This window comes from Rhinoderma darwinii, chromosome 2 (assembly GCF_050947455.1).
Source record: "Rhinoderma darwinii isolate aRhiDar2 chromosome 2, aRhiDar2.hap1, whole genome shotgun sequence".
NCBI lineage: Eukaryota > Metazoa > Chordata > Amphibia > Anura > Rhinodermatidae > Rhinoderma > Rhinoderma darwinii.
Window position 1 is genome coordinate 317,384,565 of NC_134688.1, and position 13,827 is coordinate 317,398,391.

A 13,827-nucleotide genomic window follows, 5' to 3' on the forward strand; every position below is an offset into this window, starting at 1 on the left:
AAGGCTTACTTTCCCTTGATAAATTCCCCCCCCCCCCCCATCGTGGTGTTATCAGAACAATCCTATCGGGTATAAAGAAGTTCTCTACTTTGACCCTTTAGCTTGCAGTTCTAGATTATATGGCAACAATCCTACATGTCCATTGTTCTCCTGCATTTTTATTTCTATCTTGTACCTCCTGAAATATCTGCTAATGCTTTCATGTGCACTTGAGTGCTTTTAGCATACCGTGATGCTTTGGTTAGAAAATTAGATAAAGGTAATATCCCCTCTAACGTACATACATTTTGATCAAAAGGAGGATCAGATCTTAGCCCAAGTTTAGAAGGGATATTGCCTAAGGAAAGTTTAGAGCCTATTCACATCAGCATTTGCCTTCCGTTCATCTGTTCTGTCAGAGGAACAGATTAACGGAAAGACAAATGGAAAGTATAGTTTCCGCTGGCGATACCATTGATTTCAATGGTATTTTTTTGGTTTAAGTTTGCTTATATGTCACTCGTTTTCCGTTTTGTTCACGGAAACAATAGCGTAGTGTGCTGCACTATTGTTTCCATGGAAAAATCGGAAACCTAGCGATTCTAATTCATTTTAGGGCCCGATGAAGGATTTTATACACACTCGGCCATTGATTGTTTTTTTTATTCAGTTTTGACACGTCGTACATACAGATGACAGATTATCTGGCCAATTGCAACATGTAGAGATGTCACCACTAAGGACAACACGACCGCCAGAGTCTGGAGAGGTGCTGTTTATTTTGAGAACAGGTTAGGGGTATGGAAGTTTGGGGTTCCCCGAGGGGGAAATTATGAATCACTAGTATTTATTTCTATGTTGGTATGTAAACATACGCCTGACATAGACACAGTAAGTGGAGTGAACTTAGTCTAACCCTCACATGAACGAGAGGGAGTGACTCCTACTGTGGCAGGATCACAAAAACAACATAAATTGGCTCCTAAAGTTTTTAAAAAGCACCTAAGTGATTTTTAAACTTCTGGCTGCCAGCAGCTGCCACATGAGGAAACACGACAGGCGCTTACTGCATAATATATAAGATTGTGTTCACAATACATTTGATGTTTCCATCAGAGGTACGCATGGGAGTATTCCCAAACGTGTACCTCTGACGTATGCCACTGTATAGGAATATTTTTCCAATTGTTTCTCATGATAAAAACATGTAAACCACGCCGTATACATTTATTGGCAGAATACCTCTGTATAGGAAAACGTCGTAGACTACGCTTTCTTATGCAGCAAAAAAATATATACCAACCTATGTGGATACATGGCAAGAGGTCACTCTTGTCATCTGGCGGGTAAATGGGGCCCAATAAATGTTCGAAATATGCTCCAGGACCTTGCCCGGTGCATATTCCGACTGTATTGCAAAAAAACGCTATGTGAACAGAGTCTAACTGTAACCAGCTCCTACGATCTATCCAGAATGTCGAGAAAGTAGTTTTCCGTGAACGCGCGGTTGGTCTGTCCACGGTCTAGCGTAAATGCTTTCTTTATTCTGTGTGTTATAATGTTGATCTTTAATTTGGTGACCAAAAAATTTAATTTGGATCCTAAATGTTTAGATTTAGGAAAAAAGTACACTCAAACTTAACCGTGGCAAATTAAATGAGTTCTACTTTTAAAATTACGGAGCTCTTCAGTACGACCCATAATAATGTTTGTCCCTGGAGAATACATGGCTGTGTGCTTGATTTTATGCACCTATTTTCAATAGGTGTGGCCGAGACATCTGAACACAATAATAGGGAGAGTTGTCCACATACTTTTGGCCATATAGTGTACTTTGATCTTAGTCTTGACTATATTAAACTGGTTGCACTCTAGATGTGAATAAAGCATTTGTAAAGAGACTGTATTTTGAAACAGTATTAAAAGGTCTATAAAAAAAAATATTACCTACGGATATCACCCATTATTTTTACTGATGCTCATATTAGTAAAAATGTGGGTCACAGAATAAAATGGGGACAGTCTATGTATGGAGTCATATCTCACACTCACAAAAACTAGGGCTTTATTTACCCCTGAAAGGTTTTTGTTTTTTTTAGTTTATTTGTTCCTATATGCAAAATTAGTCCACTTTCATTAAAAATGTCGTACCACTTGCTGCTGTAGAGTCTGTGCACCCCCTTTACATAGTTGGTTGTACTGCTGCTCCTGGCTGATGTCGGCTTTGCTTTTCCTCACCCTTACCTGTATTAGAGATACCAGCAGAAAGTATCTTATCTGTATTAGGCTATGTTCACACGGGGTCTTTTGCCGAGTTTTTTGACGCGGAAACCGCGTCGCAAAACTCGGCAGAAACGGCCCGAGAACGCCTCCCATTGATTTCAATGGGAGGCGTCGGCGTCTTTTTCCCGCGAGCAGTAAAACTGCCTCGCGGGAAAAAGAAGCGACATGCCCTATCTTCGGGCGCTTCCGCCTCCGACCTCCCATTGACTTCAATGGGAGGCAGGAGAAAGCGTGTTTTATGCCCGCGGCGCTCAATGGCCGCGGGCGAAAAACGGCGCGATAATTGCTGTTCACACGGAGTATTTTGGGGGAGGAATATCTGCCTCAAAATTCCGTTTGGAACTTTGAGGCAGATATTCCTCCCCCAAAATACTCCGTGTGAACATAGGAAAAACCCCATAGTCTGCAAGGGGAGAGCTCACAAAGGCAGCATGAGTGTAGAGAGAGTGGACAGAACCCACAGCAGAATCTGCATGGGGAGAGGGCAGAAGATCACACACGGGCAGAATCAGGAAAATGCACCATAGAGTAATTATACACAGGCTTTATAAGGGTAGGTTTACACTCAATTTTTTCCAGGCAGAAAAATCTGCCTCAAAATTCCTGAGCTAGTACATGAAAATAAGTGAAGGCAGCAACATTCTGGATTCACACAACTCATATCCAGCATGAACTAAAGAAGAACTCCGGGGTTTTCTCCGCTGTCCCTCCTCCCGTTTGCCAATGTAATGTAGTATAACGTGGACATGTGCATTGACTTTACCTGGTTCTGAATTTTACGGTCCGCCATTCCATGCAGCCGTTAGGTAAGGTGCTCTTCATTCTGACTACCAGTATTCAGTGTCTGCTGAAGGGACCAGAAGTCAGGCTTTTAATGCTAGTGTATGAGAGCCTGTATGTGAGTCTCATAGACTCGCAATGAGAGACTGACTTCAGATTTCTACAGCAGACACTGTAGGATTTAAGTTAAGTTGTCAGAGTACAATTGACGTGACCCCCACGGTGGCCCAGAACAGAGTGGCGGCTCGTGACACACAGCATCCGGTAAATACATAACTTCACATTACACGACATTTGCAATGGGGGCCAAAAAAACCTGAAGTGCTTCTTTAAGCTATGTATACTTCTTTTTAGGATTTTACATAGGCAATGATGACAAAGGATTTTTAAAACAATTTTTGGCAGTAATCCAAAGCTAAAGCTTATAATTCTGCCACATATGTGCCGATGCGGCTTTTTTATGCAGAATCTGAGCAAATAATAAACATGGATTTTAAAAATCCGCAGTGTGTTCATTCAGCACAGATTTTTTTATTTATTTTTTTCCTGCATGTTTAACGGGTTAACAAAATAAACCCATTCACTTGAATTGGATGCAAAATGTCAGTGGATTTGGTGCGATATAGACACACAATACCCGCCTAAATCCTCAGCAAATCCTGAACATGTGAACCTAACGGTATGTGCACACAACCTCTTTTCAGACGTAACGGAGGCGTTTTACGCCTCGAATTGCGCCTGAAAAGACGGCTCCAATACGTCGGCAAACATCTGCCCAATCCTTGCAATGGGTCTTACGATGTTCTGTGCAGACGAGCTGTCATTTTACTCGTCGTTGTCAAAATACGGAGCGTAAAATGACGGCTCATCAAAAGAAGTGCAGGACACTTCTTGGGACGTTTTTGGAGCCGTTTTCTCACTCTATTGAAAACAGCTCCAAAACTGCAGTAAAAACTCAAACTCAGTTGCTCAAAAAACTTCTGAAAATCAGGGGCTGTTTTCCCCTGAAAACAACTCTGTATTTTCAGACGTTTTTGGTTAAGCGTGTGAACATACCCTTACTGGGAGGGAAATGCCCACAAGAGCAAAGTCTGAAACTAGAAGTATGTTGTAAACAGTGTATGAGGGGGTCTCAAAATGTATGAGACAATTGCATCTTGAAAAATTGTGCACATTTTCTTTTTAAACTACAGGTAACCCCTAAAATATGTAAAAATCTTTTCTTTTTTTTTTTTTTCTTCATGTCAAATGTGTTAATAGCCTTTAAAGCTAGTTCACACGCAGCAGATTTGTTGAAGAAATTTCAGCAACTGTGCCATTCACTTTAATGGGGCTTGCAGAAATCCTTACACATGCTGCAGAAACAAATTTCTGCAATGAATCGGACGTGTGTGAAAACATGGAAAATGAGCATACAAAAATGAATTCGATACCAATGTATGTTTCATGCACGTATAAAAAGTAGTAAAACAAGGAAGATGCATTTTTAACGTTAATTTATTGATAGAAATATTCTTTAAACAATAAGGAAAAATCCTCTTTTTTTTCAGATTTTTTTCTTTTTCAGTATTTCCAAGCATTTCAACCCAACCCCCCAAAATCCCAAGCACTCTGTACACTCGTCTCATGCATGTCTGACCCTGAGCACACACCCTACCTATTGAACGCTCACACCATAAAAAAATACAACAAACAGGGAGCTTTTGTTTATGCCAAAATTATATCTGTTTATAGATATTTATATATATTTTTCTCTTCGGATATATGACTTGAAAGCATGTTCCTACAATAAAACCTTAAGCAAGAGTTCCCAAACATGGATCCAGGTCCCTCAACACCACAAAGAGTATCTGAATCTGGACTTCTAAATATCATTAAGGTACATTTATGTCAGATTGTGCACAACGGTTAATAAAAACCAAACATGCTGAAAAGGAGTTTGGACTGGTCTTGGGGCTTCCATCCTTTGTTGTGATGGCAGTACCAATTTGCAGATATGAGTCAAGCAGCAACTGCTCTTAGTAATTTACCACTGAGACGGCGTCTATACGTTGATAGAAATATGTTCACAAAGAGCCTAACTGACAGGTACCCTAAAAACGGTGACCCAAATACACACAATGTGTTATGCAATAGCTTCCCTTGAAATGATCCTCCCATTGAAAAGGTGCTCTCAATACTGAAAGTCATTAAAGGTTTTGAACAGTGTAAAATGATTTCGGAAAAGTGTAAAAGAATTAACCAGCGCCTGATATGAATGGTTACCACCGGCCCCTGTGGATACTCAGTGAAGGTGAAGCAACGAACGTTTCCTAAATTCTATGCCCACAAACAAACTTGCTTTGATAATTTAGTACTGGTTTCAAGTAACGTAGATGTGGGGTACAAGAGAAGGTCACCTACAATGATATAAATGTCAGGGAATTTGCTGGGTGTCGTTTTAAGATTTTTGATAAAGAAAAACATTACAAAATCACTTGCAACTCTGGCTTATCCAGTAAAGTTCGAATTAGTAAACATAAATTTGTAAACCGAAAGGCCTAAGCAAAGCTTGCCAACAGGGTCTGTGCTATGGCCTAGGGCTATGGCCTAGGGATCTCTATGGAACGTAAGAGGATAGCTACGAACCAGTGGATTTTATGGCAACGTCCATAAAATTTAAAGCATAAAGCCTTCTTATACAGTAACCAATTGTTTGTAAGGATGGAGCAGAGCATGTTCCGCATTTGCTTCGAAAGGAAACACCTTCTGTATATAAGTTGGCAAACCTTCTCTTGAAAAAATCAAACAAACAACCCCCCCCCCCCCCCCTACAATTTTAATAAAACGTTCATTTGCAAACATTCTGCCACCAAAAGCTTTCATAAACTCAGGGCTATTCGCAATAATTGCAATACAGCACTGTAAGAACCACCCCCCCCCCCCCCAAAAAAAAACATATGACCATTTCACTAGTGCTAAAAAAAAAAACTAACAAATATGCACTGTCTCAGGCTTTATCACTTATGCTTCATTCACAGCTGGGGTTCCGTTCATGGGCTCCGTCAGACCTTTCCGTCAGGGGAACCGATGAACGGAATCCATAACTTTTACAATGGTAACACTTCTGTTGCGAATGGCTTCCGTTTGTCTCCAATCAGTAAGGTTTCTGTTCTTTTGGCGGAATCAATAGCGAAGTCAACTACGCCATTGATTCTGCCAAAAAAACGGAAACCTTACAGTACGGAGACAAACGGAAGCAATTAGCAATGGAAGAATTACCATTGTAATTAATGGTAATGCAAACGGAAAGCTATGGTTTCCGTTCATGGGTTCCCCTGACGGAAAGGTCTGACGGAGCCCATGAACGGAACCCCGACGCAGATGTGAATGAAGCTTTACATGTGCAAAAACTCAACTTCTGGATTAAATGATCAAATTGTTGCTAGTTACAGGAAGCAAGTGGAAACAATGGTTTGAGAATTCTGCATCTCCTGCACCTGAATTTTAAACCATTTTTGCCCATTTGTTATTGGTTGGTGTGTAAAGTTTGCGCAACAAAACAAAAACAACCCTCTTCACAAAGAGACAGAAAGGCAGCACCCGGAATCGAATTCACAAGGTCTCTAACTCCACTATCCCCATATCATCTTCAGTAGATGTCCTATTTCTGGGAGTGGGAAAAGGACAAAAGGCATTGGAGAAAAATAAAGCTTCTTTTAGGAATCTCCAAAGGGGTAAGGCCCGTGCACATCCTGCAACAAAAAGACATCATAAGGACCAAATTCTAACATCTAGCCACAATATCATATTTTAGAAATTTCTTCAAATTATTTTTTTTTTACACACAGAATGAAGTTCCCTTAAAGAGGCTCTGTCACCAGATTTTCAAACCCCTATCTCCTATTGCAGCAGATCGGCGCTGCAATGTAGATAACAGTAACGTGTTTTTTTTTTTCAAAAACTAGCATTTTTGGCCAAGTTATGAGCATTTTTATATTTATGCAAATGAGCCTTTCTAATGGACAACTGGGCGTGTTTAAAGTTATGTCCAAGTGGGCGTGTATTGTGTGTGTACATCTGGGTGTTTTTACTTGTTTTACTAGCTGGGCGTTGTGAATAGAAGTGTATGATGCTGACGAATCAGCATCATCCACTTCTCTTCGTTACCACCGAGCTTCTGGCAGTTCAGACACACAGCGTGTCCTCGCTCATCCGACGCGATGAAGTTCCTGTGGGAGGAAGTGAGTGACGTCACAGCGTGATCTCGCGAGGACACGCTGTGTGTCTGTGCACTGCCAGAAGCTGGGCGTTGTGAATAGAAGTGGATGATGCTGATTCGTCAGCATCATACACTTCTATTCACAACGCCCAGCTAGTAAAACAAGTAAAAACGCCCAGATGTACACACAAAATACACGCCCAGTTGGACATAAGAAAGACTCATTTGCATAAATATAAAAATGGTCATAACTTGGCCAAAAATGCTTGTTTTAAAAAAAACCAAAAAAAACTTTACTGTTATCTACATTGCAGCGCCGATCTGCTGCAATACGAGATAGGGGTTTGAAAATCTGGTGACAGAGCCTCTTTAAACATACAAGAATTTGTTCTGGCTACCGATTTATGTGAATAATCTGTTTACAAAGCTACGAGAAGGTGATACATTTTAAAGTATTTGCTATTACTTTTCACTGTATTTTTGAGAGGTAAATATTATTGATTGTAATAATGTTTCTTCCATCTCTTGCTTGAACTTGGACATATGTATTTTTTTTTACCGTACTAACTATGTAACTACTATGAAGCAGAATGTAAAGAAAATGTGAAAAAATATATTTTTTTTTCCCGTTTTTTTGTCCATTTTTCCCTACTGAAGACTTACAAAATAAAAGCTCCAATTTGGAACGATGAGAATGCCCTAGGTGTCCTGCAAGAAAAGAAACAAATTTAGTAGGAAATGAGTATAATAAGTTTAAGATTAGAATGAAGTATACCAACAGGTGACATTTTTCTCTGGTCATTAAGGCCCAAAAGACTTTGGTCATAAAAGGAGTAAACAACTAAGAAAATACAAAAATTTTCCCCATAGATAATAAAAAAAGAACATCGGAACACCGCTTACAAGCTTTTATGCCCCATTCTGAGTTGCATTCCTGATTTTATTGCCAGCTTCTTAGCTCAGAACAGTTCCCCGCTGGTTCAGTGTCTGCAGACTACTTTCCGCTTATTTGCATTTTTTAAAGAAGCAGCCGGTCTCTAGGTACTGAACAGTGAGAGAGAGAGAAATGGGAGGAAAAAAAAATATAAACTATCCCACAATATAGTGCATGGACTCATGAAGCGGTTACAGCTTTGTCCGTCAGCACCGTTGACTAATTCTCGGTAGCAACCAGCAGAATTTTGAATACAGCACTAGATGAAAATGGGTTTTAATACATAAACTAATGCATAATGTGCACAAAACAAAAATGGTAGAATAGTTGCAAAATTATCTAATTTAAATTCTGTAACACAGGAAAAGTACAAGTTTACAAAAAGTTACCCAACTTTCTATGTACATTAATTTTGTATATAAAATTGTAAAAGGAAGCCTTGTACTTTAGGGTTATTGGGAGATATTTTTGAGAGGAGATGGATGGAGATGATACAAGCCAGTTAAAATTCCAGAAAAGGGCTGAACAGAAGCACTGATAAGCATGGTACCAACTACAGGCCAGAAACAGAACCAGGTTGGCTAAATGAAAATACAGACATATAAGATGGGAGATTAATATTTGAAACGATACTAGCTTGCTAGCTAAATAGTCTAAAATAGTTTCGATTCACTCAATGTTTTTAACCCATTAGTGACCGCTAATAGGCCTTTTCAAGGCAGACACTAACGGGCTTTATTCTGATACATACGCCTTTTCACGCGCTGCATCAGAATAAATAAGCAGCGCTGTGAAAAGGAAAACTCCATGCTCTCAGCTACCGCCAGTAGCTTAGGGCTTGGAGCAGTGCTGCTCGAGCGGGCAGATCGAAATCCGCCCATTTAAACGCTTCGATGCGGCGCTCAATAGCGAGCGCCGCATCTAAGTGGTTTTGAAGGGGGGGCTCCCCCTCTCACCACACCGGCACCCTGCATGCGATCGCAGGGTGGCGGTGCTTCCTATGGCAGCTGGGGGCCTTGGAAAGGCCCCCAGGTCTGCCTCTAGTTAATGCTGTGGGCACCGGATGTTGTGGCACATAATGCTATGGATGGAGCCCGGAAGCAGTTGGCTCCGTACATAGCATAGCAGCCGTGCTGCAGAACTGCAGGCCTCCCCTATTCACTTGAATAGGAGCAGAGCTGCAGTACCGCAGCTCGGCCGCTATTCCGTGGCCGGAGCTTACTACGTCCAGCTTGTACGTCCGATGCACGGAAGCACCGGACCAGCTGATCTATGCGGGTCCCGGGTGTCGGACCCCCACAGATCATGTACTGATGACCTATCCGGTGGATAGGTCTTCAGTTGTCAGAAACTGGAAAACCCCTTTAATGCTTTATTAAGAAAAAAACAAGTAAAACAGTTACACATATTTGGTAACCGTAACGACCCCAACTATAAAGCTATTATGTTATTTAACCTGCTCGGCGAACATTGTAAAAAATGAAACAAAAAACGATGCCAGAATTGCTGTTTTCTATGAATCCTGCCTTCAAAAAAATGTGAGAAAAAGTGATCAAAAAGTCGCATGTACTCCAAAAGTGGTCCCGCAAAAAAAAAGCAATTATACAGCTGCATCGGCGGAAAAATAAAACCGTTATGGCTCTTCAAATATGGAGACACAAAAAGAAATAATTTTGAAAAAACTGTGTTTTTACTGTGTAAAAGTAGTAAAACATAAGAAAACTATGTAAATTTGGTATCGACACAATCGTAACGACCCACTGAATAAAGTTATTATGTTATTTATACTACACGATAAACGGCGTAAATTAAGGAGGCAAAAAAAGAGTGGTGAAATTGCTGGGTTTTTTCTATTACCCTCAATATAAGTTCATAAAGAAGTTACTCAATAAATTATATGTATGCCAAAATGGTGCTATTAAAAAAAAACCTTGTGTCACAAAAAACAAGTCCTTATACAGCTATGTCAATGCAACAATAAAAAAGTTATAGCTCTTGGAATGAGAAGATGGAAAAACGTAAAAAATAGCTTGGTCATTGAGGTTTAAAATAGGCTGGTCACTAAGGGATTAAGAAACTTTACAGTATTTAAATATAATAGGCATAAACAAGATTTTGGCTATATTGAGTTATTTCCCCAATTGTACTTGCTGTGGGCGCACGAAAGAGCAAGGTTGGGCGAGCTAACCGCTGCTTCTGTAAATTATATTCCAACTAATGACGTATTGTAAGGGTATGTTCACACGAGGGCGTCCGTTACTGCTGAAATTACGGGGATGTTTCAGCCTGAAAACATCCCCGTAATTTCAGCCGTACCGGCATGTGCAGGCGCTTGAACGCCGCGTCCATTACGGGCGTAATTAGCGCTGCTATTCATTGGAGTCAATGAATAACGGCTCTAATTACGGCCAAAGAAGTGACAGGTCACTTCTTTGACGCGGGCGTCTATTTACGCGCCGTCTTTTGACAGCGGCGCGTAAATATACGCCTCGTGTGAACAGACAAACGTCTGCCCATTGCTTTCAATGGGCAGATGTTTGTCAGCGCTATTGAGGCGCTATTTTCGGGCGTAATTCGGGGCAAAAACGCCCGATTTACGTCCGTAAATAGGCCGTGTGAACATACCCTAAGGGTGTATATAGATATTTCGATATATTTTTTTACAGAAATTTATAATATTTTTTTTTTATATTATATGATCTCTCTATATTAATGCCATAGCAGACTGAAAGACTAATAGTTGGCAGATCCTCCATATTTTTTGAATGCTATAAAAATGTATATATCTGTATCCCAGTTACAAAAAAAAAATACCAATTACAAACACAGAGCACGAAAATGGACACAATAAAAGCTATATCTAAAAGCTCAAACAAGTTCTGTACCCAGTCCAGCTTGTTGGATAACAGTTAGTAAATTTCAACATAAATCGGGAGCTCCTATACGTTTCAACTCCGGTACCACACAGCGAACAAAATTTGGTTCTCTGAACGTCTCGTCACATTTAGCGGGCATAAAAGAATACAATCCTTCTGTCTTCGGCATTTCCAAAGAGCTCTCTTTTTCTCCATTACTGATAGTATGGACACCTTCAAGGGCCAATTCTCCTCTGCTGTACCCAGCCTTCCGTGTCGCAGCCAGTGCGCTGATGATAGAGCGCTGCTGCGCCGCTACACCGTCCACCTGCTTCAAATATCTTTCAGTAACCCTATCCGGAAGGTTCCCCCGAGGAAGCCGGAAAGGCTAAACTAGTCAGGTACAATCTGAAGGCCCTGTAAGGTGTTAGGACACAATTTTTGCAAGTTTTTATCCTGTAAGTGCAAGATTAAAAAAAAGGGAAACTTTTCAAATATCTGGTTCCAAGGAGTATTCCGGTTAGCTTTCTTAGGGATATGGCTGCTAAAAGATCGTCGAAGCAGGTGGATTGTGAATTGGCGCAGAAGCGCTCAATCATCAGCGCATTTGAAAGGGAAGGCAGGGTACAGCAAAGGAGATTTAACACTTCAAGGTGTCCATATTAGTGTCAACGGAGAAAAGGAGCGCTCTTATTGGCAAAAGAATAAGCCCTAGTTTCCCAGGTACTGAATATATATTTGTAAATATCATAAAACTTAACTGTATTGTATATAGTGTCAATTTGACAATGTATCACTCTTATCCCCTCAGGGGGATGCTCTTGTGCTCGCCGTCATACCCCTGAAGACTCCACTGTCGTGGTGAAACATGTCGGGGGGTTATGAGAATTCCTATTTTTAAAAATATCAATGCGGTCTAATGTATAGTGTCCTCTTGTAAGCGGACTGCAGCCGCTGATTGGTTCGCATCATAGCCAAACATTGGTTATTCATTAGCTTTGCATAGACTCTGTGGAGAGAACTGTTAGGCCGGATTCACACGAGCGTGTTCGGTCCGTAATATATGGTCCGCATGTCGGCCGCATTTCCTGGACCGAACACACTGCAGGGAGACCGAACACGCTCGTATGTATCCGGTCTTACACTGTGTAGCTCTGACACTTGATACACTGTGTTGCTTTGATACATCATATAGACTTTACAATAAGGGGGGATTCACACGAGCGTGTATTCGGTCCATGCGGGCCGCGTGGTTTTCATGCGGCACGCATGGACCAATACAAGTCTATGGGGCAGTACAGACAGTCCGTGCTTTTTGCGCAGCGTTTGTCTGCTGCGCAAAAAGCGCGACAGGTTCAATAACTCTGCGTATTTCGCGCATCACGCACCCATTGAAGTCAATGGGTGCGTGAAAACCACACAGATTGCACGGAAGCACTTCCGTGCGAACTGCGTGTTTGCGCAACAGCTGTCAAAAGGATGAATGTAAACAGAAAAGCACCACGTGCTTTTCTGTTTCCGAACATCCAAACGGAGTGTCTTTGCGATGAGCGAAGCCGGACAAGCGAACCGAACTTCACCGGGTTCGGCCGAACTCGTTTTGGCCGAACCCGGCAAAAAAATTATCGGTACACGACGTCAGGAGATAGTCACTGTCCATGGTGCTGAAAGAGTTAAACTGTTTCAGCACCATGGACAGTGACTTCCGATCCCAATAAACATGAACCTGTAAAAAAAAAAAACGAGGTTCTGACTTACTGATAACTCCCGCCGTCTTCCTCCAGTCTGACCTCCCGGGATAACAATTCAGTCCAAGTGACAGCTCCAGCCAATCACAGGCCAAGCACAGGCTGCAGCGGTCACATGGACTGGCGCGTCATCCAGGGAGGTGGGGCCCGATGTCGAGAGGCGCGTCACCAAGTACGCGTCACCAAGGCAACGGCCGGGAAGTTCTCGGTAAGTACGAACTTTTTCTTTTTTTTCAACAGCTTTTTCGATATTGTGTTCGGCATTCACTGTCAAGGATGCTGAAAGAGCTAGCTCTTTCAGCACCTTGGACAGTGACGGGCGTCGACTAGCCTCATCTCTATGATGGCGGCTGCGCGAAAATCACGCAGCCACGCATCAGACACGGATGACACACGCAGCTGTCAAATGGTTTTTGCGCGCGCAAAAACGCAACGTTCGTGTGTATCTGCCCTAAGAGTGATACATTGTCAAATTGCACTACATACCCAATCATTTGGACCAATAGTCCACATCGACAGTTTTTAATCACTGTGTTTGTTTGCTCTCTAATATAATTAAAAGTTATGCTTTATGATATTTAAAAATATATGTTCGGTACCTGGGAAACAAGGGCTTATTCTTTTGCCATTGGAAATTTGGTTTATTGCTTATAAATTTAGCCCACCAGCTACCTGGGTCCATAAATTGTTCATGCATGGTATGCCTTTATGAACACTGGATGTGGCAAGAGGTTTAGAGAACCAACTTTTTATCACTGTGTGGTACTGGAATTAAAACGTGTAGGGGCTCAGAGTTTGTTTTATATTGAAATTTACGGGCATGTCTCAACATTGCTTACAAATAAAAGGAACCGGTCAACTGTTTTGAGTCTCCAAAACTGCTGACAGCTCTATATACAGGGTGGAGAGTTTAGCATAACGATACCTGTGTAGCCTGTCATGCAAATTGCATAACCGAGAAATCTAAATTTTGATGTCCGCAGCGCCCTGTTAGCAAGTACCACGGAGGCAGCCGGTTTTGATTCAGTGCTCCGGGCTCTTTCCTGA

At 41.5% G+C, this 13,827-nt stretch overlaps 1 protein-coding gene across 2 annotated transcripts in view; it reads right to left on the minus strand.

The window, feature by feature from the left end:
* Positions 1-4,521: 4,521 nt before the first annotated feature.
* The window catches only part of ILRUN (inflammation and lipid regulator with UBA-like and NBR1-like domains), a 113,138-nt gene continuing 103,832 nt past the window's right edge, over positions 4,522-13,827 (minus strand). Inside the window, exons 6-7 of one of the 2 annotated variants that reach the window (XM_075853553.1) lie at positions 7,907-7,951; positions 4,522-6,776 (exon numbers count right to left, since the gene is read on the minus strand). In XM_075853553.1, coding sequence (XP_075709668.1) covers positions 6,686-6,776; positions 7,907-7,951 — 136 coding nt within the window. In that variant the 3' untranslated portion in view covers positions 4,522-6,685. The remainder of the gene's footprint in view (positions 6,777-7,906; positions 7,952-13,827) is intronic. The other variant, XM_075853554.1, reaches the window with a different exon arrangement.